General features: G+C 41.0%; 2 protein-coding genes across 2 annotated transcripts; both read right to left on the bottom strand.

Annotated features, from left to right (window-relative positions):
• Positions 1-204: 204 nt before the first annotated feature.
• Positions 205-1,687, bottom strand: LOC135623929 (transcription factor BHLH156-like). The gene is made up of 3 exons (XM_065127392.1): positions 975-1,687; positions 514-894; positions 205-432 (listed from the first exon to the last, which is right to left on the bottom strand). The coding sequence occupies exons 1-3, from the start codon at positions 1,602-1,604 to the stop codon at positions 328-330; spliced, it is 1,116 nt and encodes a 371-aa protein (XP_064983464.1). The 5' UTR covers positions 1,605-1,687; the 3' UTR covers positions 205-327.
• A 9,100-nt stretch (positions 1,688-10,787) lies between these two features.
• On the bottom strand, positions 10,788-12,280 carry LOC135623936 (transcription factor BHLH156-like). Its single transcript, XM_065127401.1, has 3 exons — positions 11,558-12,280; positions 11,097-11,477; positions 10,788-11,015 (listed from the first exon to the last, which is right to left on the bottom strand). The coding sequence occupies exons 1-3, from the start codon at positions 12,185-12,187 to the stop codon at positions 10,911-10,913; spliced, it is 1,116 nt and encodes a 371-aa protein (XP_064983473.1). The 5' UTR covers positions 12,188-12,280; the 3' UTR covers positions 10,788-10,910.
• Between the last annotated feature and the right edge of the window lie 214 nt (positions 12,281-12,494).

The raw sequence follows: 12,494 nt of genomic DNA, 5'->3' as shown, positions 1-12,494 counted from the left end.
GTTGGTTGGCTGGTTGTTTCTACAGATGTGAAAATCAATTGGGATCATCATCTCCAATTTTCTGCCATAAAAGCAGTCGCAAGATCTCTTTCTCTCTCTCTCTTCTAAGTTTTCCTTTCTTGATTCGAGTTATCTTCTCAGTACATTGAACCTCCTGATCTGTTCATTCATCGACACATTTGCTTGAACTAATTGAAGCTCCAGTTGAAGGACAAGAGTCTAATTTTGTGCATTGATCATGCAACAGATTGAGGCTTCAATAGTAAGCTTTTCTACAGTTGAAAAGATGAATGCTCAAAGCAACACAAAAGGGGAGAAGAAGCTTTTTTACAGCGTGGTTGTCTGCATGAGCTGAAAACCCTTCTTCACCAAAGCACCCATTACCCATATCTCCATGGAGGACGCATTCATCTCCCCACTGAAGTCCCCCACCTGCAACACGGGGAAGAGGTTCCTTCCTCAATGGAGAAAGAAAGGAGAGCAGAAGACATGGGTAAGTAAAGATGTACCCACCTTAAAGGTTAGGGTGAACACAAAGCCCTCCGAGGTGAGGGAGAAATGGGAGCTCTCCATATCGAAGCACGAGAGAGACGCGAGCGCGGAGTAAAGAGCCGACGGCTCTCCGCCGTCTCCCATGCTGCCCTCCACCTTCACGTAGAACCTCCCCTCGCCCACTTGGTATGCCTTCACCTGCGTTATCCTGCTCCCTGCTGCAGTAGTAGCAGTCTCCTGTGGCTGCATCGCTTCCGCTGCCCCCCTGCTAGAAGCCTGAAGCATTTGCTCTCCATTGGATCCCGATTCGAGTAGGCTTATCTCCTCCTCCAACTTGTTAGCTTGAGATTGCAGATCCTTCACATGTGCAATTGCGTCTGCTATGATGGAAGCTTTGTCCATCTGCACGACAGAGAGATGGATCGTATTGTTGACTGCATCTCAACACAACTGCGCGCGCAGATCGCGGAGCTGCTGCTTACCTTTGTTATGTTGGGAACGAGAGATCGGAGCTCGTAGAGCTGCTCCTTCATCCGAACCCTTCGCGTCCTCTCCGAGATCAAGGTCTTGGACCGGTCCTTCCTTGTCTTTGGGATAACCTCGGGGGAATCACCATCACCACCGCGCTGCTCATCGCAGCGGCCTTCGCTCACCCGAGCATCATCGTCTACCTGCAAGTCATTGTTGCCAGTTCGTTCGTGGCAGGTGTCGAACTCTCCTTCCCTCGATGAGCTAATCAGGTCAGCGTTCGTTCCTTCATGGATGGTATCAAGCACTGCTTCCCTCGATAAGCTCATCAGATCAGAGTCCGTGTCGATCTGCAAGACGTGGTCGGCAGTTCCTTCATGGCTGGTGTCGAGCACACCTTCCCTCAACAAGCTCATCAGGTCAGCGTTCGAGAGATCGCCATCGAAGAGCATGAACTCCTCGAGATCATGGCCGTAGCTCTGGTGGGAGGTTGAGGCCATAAGGTGAGGTTGTGGTGTGAGGAAGAAAGGGTGATCGCCACTCCCCATGTCTAGGGTTGAGGTTGTTTCTGTGCCTCTAGGGCATCCACACAGCCCATTTGGGGAGGCAAGAAGATGACCCCCTGTTAATGTGAAGGGAATCATTGTGCTGGTTTTAGATGGCTCAGTGACGTTAGGTTATTAATTTATGTCCAATGGAATAATGAAATTTTCGTAGTAGTAGTACTTTATTATTATTATTATTTTTTAATTTGTCAAGTATTAAGTTTAAGTTGCATACCATTTTTTGCACCCTTGAGATGGAAAAAGATACTAAAAAATAAATAAAATTTGAATTTTGGAAAAAAATTTAAAGTACCCAACATATAATTAAATTGCATAAAGAAAAGGTCAAAAACAACATTGCCATGAATAATTTATGCTTTGCTATAGTTAATAGAACATAGACTTTTATAGTTAGATTACCTTAGGATCCAGAGATCAAAAGTTGTTGATTGATTACGATGACACTAATACGAGTACATATGGATTCAATTTTTGAAGCTTATATGTATGCTCACAAATAATTTAAATGTATTTTAGATGAACGAGCGGCACCCTTGCATGCTCGTTCGCAAAGGGTCAACCTCTATATGCCCATTTCTCTTAAATGGTCGTGTATGTTGGTTGTCCTCTATGCAATCTCACTAGGTTCCCTACATTGCATGCCAAGTATTTCTTTGTATTCTTGTCTCACTTTGTTACCATTTATCACAAACTTAGCTGGTTTAATGAAGTCATGCCGCCCCTTGTTTGTTCATCCGCAAAGGGTCATCCTCTTTGTAACCTCGCAATGCCCCTTAAAGACTTGTAAAAAAGAAGATGAATTAGTAGAAGCAGTAAACTTAGGATTCTACGAGTAGACATTTTATTAAACACTTGATATATAATATAAAATACAAAGATGAATTTTACAAACTCTAAATGCTTACACAATAAAGGGTTCAAAGTAGTATGCTACACTTAAAATTCTCCACAAACAAGTGCTCATATGACATGGTTGCGAAACCCAAAGTTAAACCAACCCAAGACACTATCTCAAAGGTTTATCTAGCTATGTACCATTCGGGTAACTCTAAGGTGTTGTATATCTCTATGCATATATAAACCACCCAAAATGGTTGACTTGCGGCTTTGGACAGTTTTGCCTCTACAAAACCTAATCAAATGGGGCTATCAAGTTTACTACAAACCCCTTTCGTGTTGCTTTAAGTCATAAACAAAATTGGAAAACAGGGATATACAAACACCTTCTCCATGAATTGTCTATGGCAGCTTGTTGCCTCCCACCACTCACTATCGATTTTGAGTATGCTTCCACTTCTCCTCCTCTTTCCCCTCCTCTTCTTCCACCGCTTTTCTTCCTTCCTCTTCCTCCCTCCTTTTCTTCCACCACCTCCTCCTCTTCCTCCACCACCTCCTCTTCCTCTCTTCTTGCTTTCTTTTCCTTCTTCCTTCTCTTCCCACATCGCCATCTGATCCTTCCTCTTCTCCTTCTTCTTCTTGTTCTTCCTGTTTGAGTCTTCTGTATGTACCATTGTACCATGCATCGATACTTTGATACCAGTTGATATGTACTTGTCCGGCTAGCGATCCGACCAGGGATTGGTATGCATGGTCGATACGAGATGACAATGCATGATTCTTATATTCTCGTCCTGCTTGCTTTCCTGAATCTCATGACCAACAATCACATGGTGAGAGTAATACAATGATGCGAGTCGTAGCTCTGGTGCATAATATCCTACAGTGATGGACATGCCATGATACTACTTGCTTGAGGTAATGTGACAATGATTACTACCATATTATTGCATCAGTGATACACAATTTATATCTAATGGTTGAGAGTCCATGCATGGATCCTATAAATAAATCATATTGATATACAATCAAATAATGTCAATGACTCCGACCCATACATCACGTCACGTGGACTCCCAATAATCATTTTGATGCTAGGAGTAGATACTTGTTCATATTTTGCATGAGATATATTAGCTTAGAAGTTAGAACTTACGTGCATACATGTATACTTAGATATAGTTTGTGATCATTATTTGATAAATGTTTCAGACATTTGATTCTGTATTTATTATTTTCTAGCCTGAAACAAGGTTGGAGACAACTCTATAACAAGCTTGGACTCGCACCTCTCTAACCTGGACCAGTGTGGGTCTGGTGCCGGTTTAGAACCGTGATTATGATTTTGATTCTTCTCAAAAAATCCAAACAAAATAAATGACTTGTAAGAAGTTAATATTTTGCTGAAATTAGAATGCCAAGATGAATATCTGGGTTTACAAGAAAAGATAGACCAAAAGTATTTGCAACTGCAAACAATTCTCATTTATTTATTCAAACATTTAGGGTTAGCTCTACTTAGGATAAAAACAAAAAAGTACCTGATTATTAAGATACACACTTGAATGCCTTACAATAGCAAACAATTAGGGTGTGGAAAACCAAACAATTAGAGAACCATCAGTTAGATGAAATGAGTCAATTAGGCCTTATGGTCTGAGGAGACTTAGAGGATGAGCTAAGAAAACTTTATTAGGAATGACATAAAAGAAATTTATTAGCTTCTAATGTAAGTAATGATATTAGGTTTATTAACCTCAAAAAAGCTTGCAGGTAGGGGAAGATCCATGTAGTTGGTCCCAAATAGTTTGAATCTTATGGCTGGCTTGTTTCTTATCTTTATTTTTTTTCTTTTTTGGGCTTAGAATCCTTAAGAATCCAACCATTTACTTCTGTTTCATTTTAGTTGCTTCTCTTGGCTTGCACATCAAGTGACTAAAATTTAAAGCTTGACTAACTAGTCTTATATAATGTAAACCTCATAAGTATTCTCATGTCATAAATAATTAAGATTTGCTTGTCTTTCACAAATTCCTTTAGAGATTGCTTTCTAATATAATTCTCCATCTTCCTTACATTATTTTCTTATGCCCCATCTTTCTACCAATTCCTTCTTAATCAATATACAGGCCTTGATCATGTAGTTTATATAGGTGAAAATTTTCATGAAAAATCAAACAAATTCTGATAATTTGAATTTATATATTTGCATTTTGAGTTAATCTTCCTTGAAAAATGCAATATCTATATGATGTTCCTAATGATGTAAATTTCTGGTAAGTAGTGAGACAAATGGAAACACTTAATTTGAATGAATGGGGGCTTGGTGCTGAGCCCATGAAGGAACATGTCGATCACCTTGTAATATGTTAGACAAATATTGCACCCAGGCCATGAAACCTAAATCTTTGCAGATCTACTGAATATAAGTAGGTTAAGTCATTTTCTGAGTTAATAACATGAAACTGACTAGTTTCATGTGATTTGAAAATGCCAAGTATTTGATGATCTGTCTTGCTGAGGATTCAAACATTTGTCCTGAGGACAGGTCAGTCAACTGGCAAATAAAAATAGAAGAGCAGAAATGAAATGTATACTTCTCCTTACAGCTTTATACAAATTGCATAAAGATCTAATTATGTTTACCCAATTTGTGATGCTACATCATCATCCATGGCAACATTCTAGAGCCATAAAATCCTTGTAGACTAGCATGATGGTGGTGAAAAGAAAATGAAAAAGAATCTGCTTAATGCATCAAAGAATCACCACCATAATGGAAAGTTTGGGTCAATATGGCAACCTAGTTTGCTGGAGATACGTAGGAGTTATAACTACTGGCTATTTTTGTTTGAACACTTTCTTATTTGTTGTTTTCTTTATGTTCCACTATTCCATTCTACCATCACTGTGGCATGTTATATGCGGACATGACATGGCAAACAAGGCATAATATGGCACATAGCATTGTCAAGAGTTGGCCTAGCATGAGGCATAAAAAAAGAATCCTTGCTGTGAACAATTGACGTCCTTATAATTAAAAATTATAGTTGGCAAACTTTATCATTCTTATCTTTTCTCTTTTCTTCTCCCCCTCTTCTTACCCATGTCATTTATTCGATATCCATGTTATATTTTATTCACATTTGTCTTTTGCACATTATTTCAAAATATGACAGTTTTGACTTGATGATTGGGTTATTGAGAAAAGATCGAAGGGGTTGGATTCATCAGGGTTTGCCATATTGACTCGTACCGGGCGATATGCATCGGTTTGATAGAGAACGATGTACAGACCGTCATCTACTGGATTGTACCATAACCTGACCCATATTAGGCGATATAGGATCTATACTGGTTGGTAACGGTTGGATTTCGACCATTATCGATCAAGGGGTATTTCAAATGGTCAAATTGATCGTTTGAACCATAAGAAAGGGCTGAGATCCCTCTTTCAACTTATATCACTCTCAATCTCTTCAACTTTCTCTCAAGCTCATTCTTACTCATGTGTCTCTCTCTCGTTCTCATATTTTCACTCTCCTAAACTCAACAAAACAATGATTTGTTGATTGGATCAAATTTGGGAGGATTAAGAGGAAGATTACCCTTGATTAGAATGTGGCAGGAGCCGGACAACATTAAGTCAGATTACTCGAGGAATTAGAAATACCCAACCATTATAGTCATCCTCCCAACTATCATGAACTTAGTTAGAATTGTTTATGTCGTAAGGCACCCTTGCGGCAATGTCACTGACTTAATTGGAATTGCCTAACTAGTGAAGCACCCTTATGCCAAAGTCACGGATTTGGTTGGAGTTGCCTAAGTCGTGAAGTACCCCTACACTAATGTCACAGACTTAGTTGGGATTGCCTAAGTCATGAGGTGCCCTTAAGTTATCCATCCGCAAAGGGTGCAACATTGCTTAGGTCCCGTAGGATCGATAAAAGAGCAAATTGATTAGTTCGAAAGCGAGCGACGAATAAGTCCCGATGTCTCGCGAAGAGGACAACTTTACAAACAATTAAACAAACACTAGGTGTGTAAGAGAGAAAAGAGAGGAAGGAAAAAACAAGGATTTTAGAAGGTAAAACGAACTATCGCAAGTCTACAAACGATTGTTCACCGGGTGTCGGGCGCGATGGCATGTTCCTGTAGACTTTAACGTGCGAATTTATGAAATCCAATTAATACCCAACACTACCCCAAACCCCTATCTAGCTAGGTGCCACTTGGGGGTTCTAGGGTGCCGAGATGGTTAACGTTTTGCACCGCATTGCAGCCTACAAAAAATAAGCTGTGGCACATGAAAACATAGTCATTTTGTGGTAGTTTTGCTCGTCATAGTGAGCGGTCGCTCTGCAACACAGCGATATATTTTTACTCACAATTTTCTTAGAATAACATATAAAACTAAGGCAAAATATATTGCCAAGCATTTGTACAAGCAAACAAAATCGAGAAACGGTTCGTTGACAAAGATGTTGCGAGTGCATAACGACCTTTCGTGACATTCTCTCTCACTTAAATTGTCTACACCCTCGTCAATAGTTGCTAGTAGGCTTTGATGACTACTTCTTCATGTTGTAGGGCATCTTTAGGCTTCTAATTGGCTTCTGGTTAGGGAAGCTTTTGCCACTTCACCAAGTACTCGGTCTGATCTGCTCTGTTGGGTAGCTTTGTCTTGTGATTCGCTAAAATGGTTTTAACTCGCTTCTCGTAGGAGGCTCTGGTGTGGGGTAGCCAAGTTGGAACATTTCGGAAAGTATCCTGTGAGTCTAAGTGGTAGGCTTTCAAGTTGCTTGTGTGAAAGACTGAATTTTGAGCCACGGTTGGAACTTGTAGGAGCCATTGCTTACCCTGTTGATAATTGGGAAGGGTCTTTCGTACTTGCTCACTAATCCCTTGTGCACTTTATGCCTAAAAAACTAGAGTAATGCTAGTTGGAGCTTCACCAACTTTAAACTCCTATGGTCGCCTTCCCAAGTTTGCCCATTTGGCCGCCTTCTCCAAGTAAGCCCGTGTAATATCTATATTTCGATACTATTTCTTTGTAAAGTGATATGCTGACGAACTACTCCCGATGTAATCGATCGTTAAGGTGTGAGGAGTCGATGGCTGTTGTCCCGTAATGATCTTGACGGGGGTCTTGTTAGATGCAGAGCTTCGTTGTAAGTTGTAGGAGAATTGGTCTATGTCGAACAGCTTCACCGAGTGCCTTGTTTGTTGGCACTCACGTAGTTCGTGCCAAAGATATTGCTTGAGTGAATTTATTCTTTTAGTTTGGCTATACATTTGAGGGTGGAGGCTTGCGGAGAAGTATAACTTAGACCCCAGCAATTTGAATAACTCGGTCCAAAATTGTCCGAAGAACCGTGCAACTTGATCATTGATGATATTATGCAGGACTCCCCAATACTTAACCACATTCTTTATCATCAACTTGGCTACCTCTATTGTTAAGCACTGTGAGGATGTAATAATGAATGTTGCATACTTTGAAAATCGATCGATCACTATGAGTATCGATTCGAGTCCCCCTACTATCGGCAAGCTTGATATGAAGTTCAAGGAAATGCTCCCCCATGGTCTTTCTACTACGGGCAATAACTTTAAAAGTTCCATTAACTTCCGTGCTTTATCTTATCTTGTTAGCAAATAAGACACGTTCGAACATATTTCTCCACATCGGTCCCCATCTTCGGCCGATAGAAGGCCATCTCCATGAGAGCTAACGTTCGGTGAATACCCGAATGTCTAGCCCCAAGGAAATCATGACACTCTCTCAAGAGTTTATGCCTCAAGTTGTTCGCTCGAGGAACATAAACTCTATTCCCTTTGGTGTAGATGAGTCCCTTCTGGACCTAAAATCATCGTGTTTACCCCCTTTGATTAATTGCATCAGGGTTACTGCTTGGGGATCATTATACAATCCATCCCTGATCCTGGAAAGGAACTTGGAGTGTAGTTGACTTGCTTGGCCTTAGCCTTCCAACTGCATGGCATTCGCTAACTCCACTTTCCGATTCAATGTATCGGCCACGACATTTGCTCTTCCGAGCTTATATTTCATTGTCATATCAAACTTAGCTAGGAAATCTTATCACTGTGCTTGCTTTGGGAGAGTTTCTTTTGAGTTTAGAAGTAACTCAGTGCGATGCTGTCCATCCTTAGCACGGATCACATTCCGAGAAGGTAACGCCGCTAAACTCGTAGATAGTGGACCACCACTGTCATCTCCTTCTCATGCATCGGATACTATCGCTTGGTCTCATTGATCTTACGGCTCTCGTAGGCCACCAGGTGACCCTCCTGCATAAGTACACCCAATAGCAAAGTCCGAAGCATCTATATGGACTTCGAAAGGCTTCCCATAGTCCGACAATTTTGAGTACTCGTTCTTCCAATACAATAGCCTTTAGGTCTTGGAATGTCACTTCATATTTGTCTGACCATCGCCAAGCCTACTCCTTGAGCAACTCCGTTGGTGGAGTTCACGCTTTGAGTACTTAGTTATGAAGCGTCGATGATAGTTGGAGAAACTAAGGATCTATTCAAGTTCTCGTCGACCTCCCTCCTCCGGTCCTTCAATGAGATCCTCCCTTCTTCCCCCTCTCCTTCGTTCCTCTCATCCTCCGCCATCTCATTCGTTCCTTTTGCCCTTCTTACTATGGCCCCTTTTATAGAGCTCGACTCGATGGTGCGGGGTTTTGCTTGTGACATCAAAATAACGAAAATACCCCAACGAGGCAACGAAAATTTTAATGTCATTTTAATGACATTAAAATGACGTTAGTGGTATGAAAAAAAAATAGAGGAAGATCTAAAATATTTTTAATAAAACTTATAAATAAAAACTTAAATATCTCAAACTTAATTATATATATATATATATATATATTTGAATTACGATAAAAGATCCATATAACTTATTCCAAATTATTGACACTTACGATCTTGTTGTTATATGCTCCATAATTAATAACTTGACGATAATCCGAGAACATCATAACCTTACATAATGTTCATTTCAATTTTCGGATGAACTAAGTTTTACATAATATTTTTTTATGATACTTTTTATCTCAATAAAGAATCTAGAGGGAGGGATGAAAAATAAATAAAAAAAGAATAATTCAGTTAATTTATCTCAATAAAGAATCTAGACGGAGGGATAAAGAATGAATGCAAATCACATCTACATAGGCAGCCGGAATTGCAGTTGACTTGTGTATTCTTGGACATATAATTGTTTTTCTATGTAAATGTTGTAAATGGTTCAGAATCTTACATTAATATATATATATATATATATATATATATATATATATATGTCTTAAGCTCTTTACCTCACTTGCCCAACATTAAAGTAATAGTAGTCTTGAACATACCAAGTAATAGCTCTTTATTAGAAGAAACAAATAGGCTTGGAAGCAGTGGCAGCAATTGAGATCAGTACAAACCAGTGCAGTACACTCGTACTGTACACATCCATGCCCTAAGTATGTCGATGATGATGAGCAGTCGATGGAGGATGAAATATGGTTGCTTTGGGATCTGAGTGATTAAGTGATGAAGATCCATTTTATGATGGCCGGCTGGCAATTCACATATCTTGAAGCTACACAGATTGGCATGCTTTCTTGCTTGAAGGAATGGAAGCACAAGCATGCAATTGGGGTAATTTTTTCTCACATACAACCAGTTGAAAGATCTCACTCGCTCTCTTTCTCTCTCTCTCTCTCTCTCATCATCATCATCTTCATCTCCATTTTTTCTCACAGATAACCAGTTACAAGATCTCTCTCTCTCTCTCTCTCTCATCATCATCTCCTTTTTTTCTCACAGATAACCAGTTGCAAGATCTCTCTCTCTTTCTCTCTTCTAAGGTTGGTTGGCTGGTTGTTTCTACAGATGTGAAAATCTTTCTCTCTCTCTCTCTCTCTCTCTCTCTCTCTCATCATCATCATCATCTCCATTTTTTCTCGCATGTAACCAGTTGCAAGATCTCTCTCTCTCTCTCTCATCATCACATCCATTTTTTTCTCACATGTAACCAGTAGCTCATCACCATCTCCATTTTTTCTCACAGATAACCAGTTACAAGATCTCTCTCTCTCTCTCTCTCTCATCATCATCTCCTTTTTTTCTCACAGATAACCAGTTGCAAGATCTCTCTCTCTCTCTCTCTCTCTGTTTCTCTCTCTCTTCTCTAAGGTTGGTTGGCTGGTTGTTTCTACAGATGTGAAAATCAATTGGGATCATCATCTCCAATTTTCTGCCATAAAAGCAGTCGCAAGATCTCTTTCTCTCTCTCTCTTCTAAGTTTTCCTTTCTTGATTCGAGTTATCTTCTCAGTACATTGAACCTCCTGATCTGTTCATTCATCGACACATTTGCTTGAACTAATTGAAGCTCCAGTTGAAGGACAAGAGTCTAATTTTGTGCATTGATCATGCAACAGATTGAGGCTTCAATAGTAAGCTTTTCTACAGTTGAAAAGATGAATGCTCAAAGCAACACAAAAGGGGAGAAGAAGCTTTTTTACAGCGTGGTTGTCTGCATGAGCTGAAAACCCTTCTTCACCAAAGCACCCATTACCCATATCTCCATGGAGGACGCATTCATCTCCCCACTGAAGTCCCCCACCTGCAACACGGGGAAGAGGTTCCTTCCTCAATGGAGAAAGAAAGGAGAGCAGAAGACATGGGTAAGTAAAGATGTACCCACCTTAAAGGTTAGGGTGAACACAAAGCCCTCCGAGGTGAGGGAGAAATGGGAGCTCTCCATATCGAAGCACGAGAGAGACGCGAGCGCGGAGTAAAGAGCCGACGGCTCTCCGCCGTCTCCCATGCTGCCCTCCACCTTCACGTAGAACCTCCCCTCGCCCACTTGGTATGCCTTCACCTGCGTTATCCTGCTCCCTGCTGCAGTAGTAGCAGTCTCCTGTGGCTGCATCGCTTCCGCTGCCCCCCTGCTAGAAGCCTGAAGCATTTGCTCTCCATTGGATCCCGATTCGAGTAGGCTTATCTCTTCCTCCAACTTGTTAGCTTGAGATTGCAGATCCTTCACATGTGCAATTGCGTCTGCTATGATGGAAGCTTTGTCCATCTGCATGACAGAGAGATGGATCGGACTGTTGACTGCATCTCAACACAACTGCGCTCGCAGATCGCGGAGCTGCTGCTTACCTTCGTTATGTTGGGAACGAGAGATCGTAGCTCGTAGAGCTGCTCCTTCATCCGAACCCTTCGCGTCCTCTCCGAGATCAAGGTCTTGGACCGGTCCTTCCTCGTCTTTGGGATCACCTCGGGGGAATCACCATCACCACCGCGCTGCTCATCGCAGCGGCCTTCGGTCACCCGAGCATCGTCGTCTACCTGCAAGTCATGGTTGCCGGTTCGTTCGCAGCTGGTGTCGAACTCTCCTTCCCTCGATGAGCTAATCAGGTCAGCGTTCGTTCCTTCATGGATGGTATCAAGCACTGCTTCCCTCGATAAGCTCATCAGATCAGAGTCCGTGTCGATCTGCAAGACGTGGTCGGCAGTTCCTTCATGGCTGGTATCGAGCACACCTTCCCCCAACAAGCTCATCAGGTCAGCGTTCGAGAGATCGCCATCGAAGAGCATGAACTCCTCGAGATCATGGCCGTAGCTCTGGTGGGAGGTTGAGGCCATAAGGTGAGGTTGTGGTGTGAGGAAGAAAGGGTGATCGCCACTCCCCATGTCTAGGGTTGAGCTTGTTTCTGTGCCTCTAGGGCATCCACACAGCCCATATGGGGAAGCAAGAAGATGACCCCCTGTTAATGTGAAGGGAATCATTGTGCTGGTTTTAGATGGCTCAGTGACGTTAGGTCATTAATTTATGTCCAATGGAATAATGAAATTTTCGTAGTAGTAGTACTTTATTTTTTTTTTTTTTGAATTTGTCAATTATTAAGTTTAAGTTGCATACCATATTTTGCACTCTTGAGATGGAAAAAGATACTAAAAAATAAATAAAATTTTAAATTTGAATTTTGGAAAAAAGTTTAAAAGTACCCACCATATAATTGCATAAAGAAAAGGTCAAAAACAACATTGCCATGAATAATTGATGCTTTGCTATATATAGTTAATAGAACATAGA

This window comes from Musa acuminata, chromosome BXJ2-9 (genome assembly GCF_036884655.1).
Source record: "Musa acuminata AAA Group cultivar baxijiao chromosome BXJ2-9, Cavendish_Baxijiao_AAA, whole genome shotgun sequence".
NCBI classification, from domain to species: domain Eukaryota; kingdom Viridiplantae; phylum Streptophyta; class Magnoliopsida; order Zingiberales; family Musaceae; genus Musa; species Musa acuminata.
This window is presented reverse-complemented; position numbering and strand designations above follow the sequence as displayed.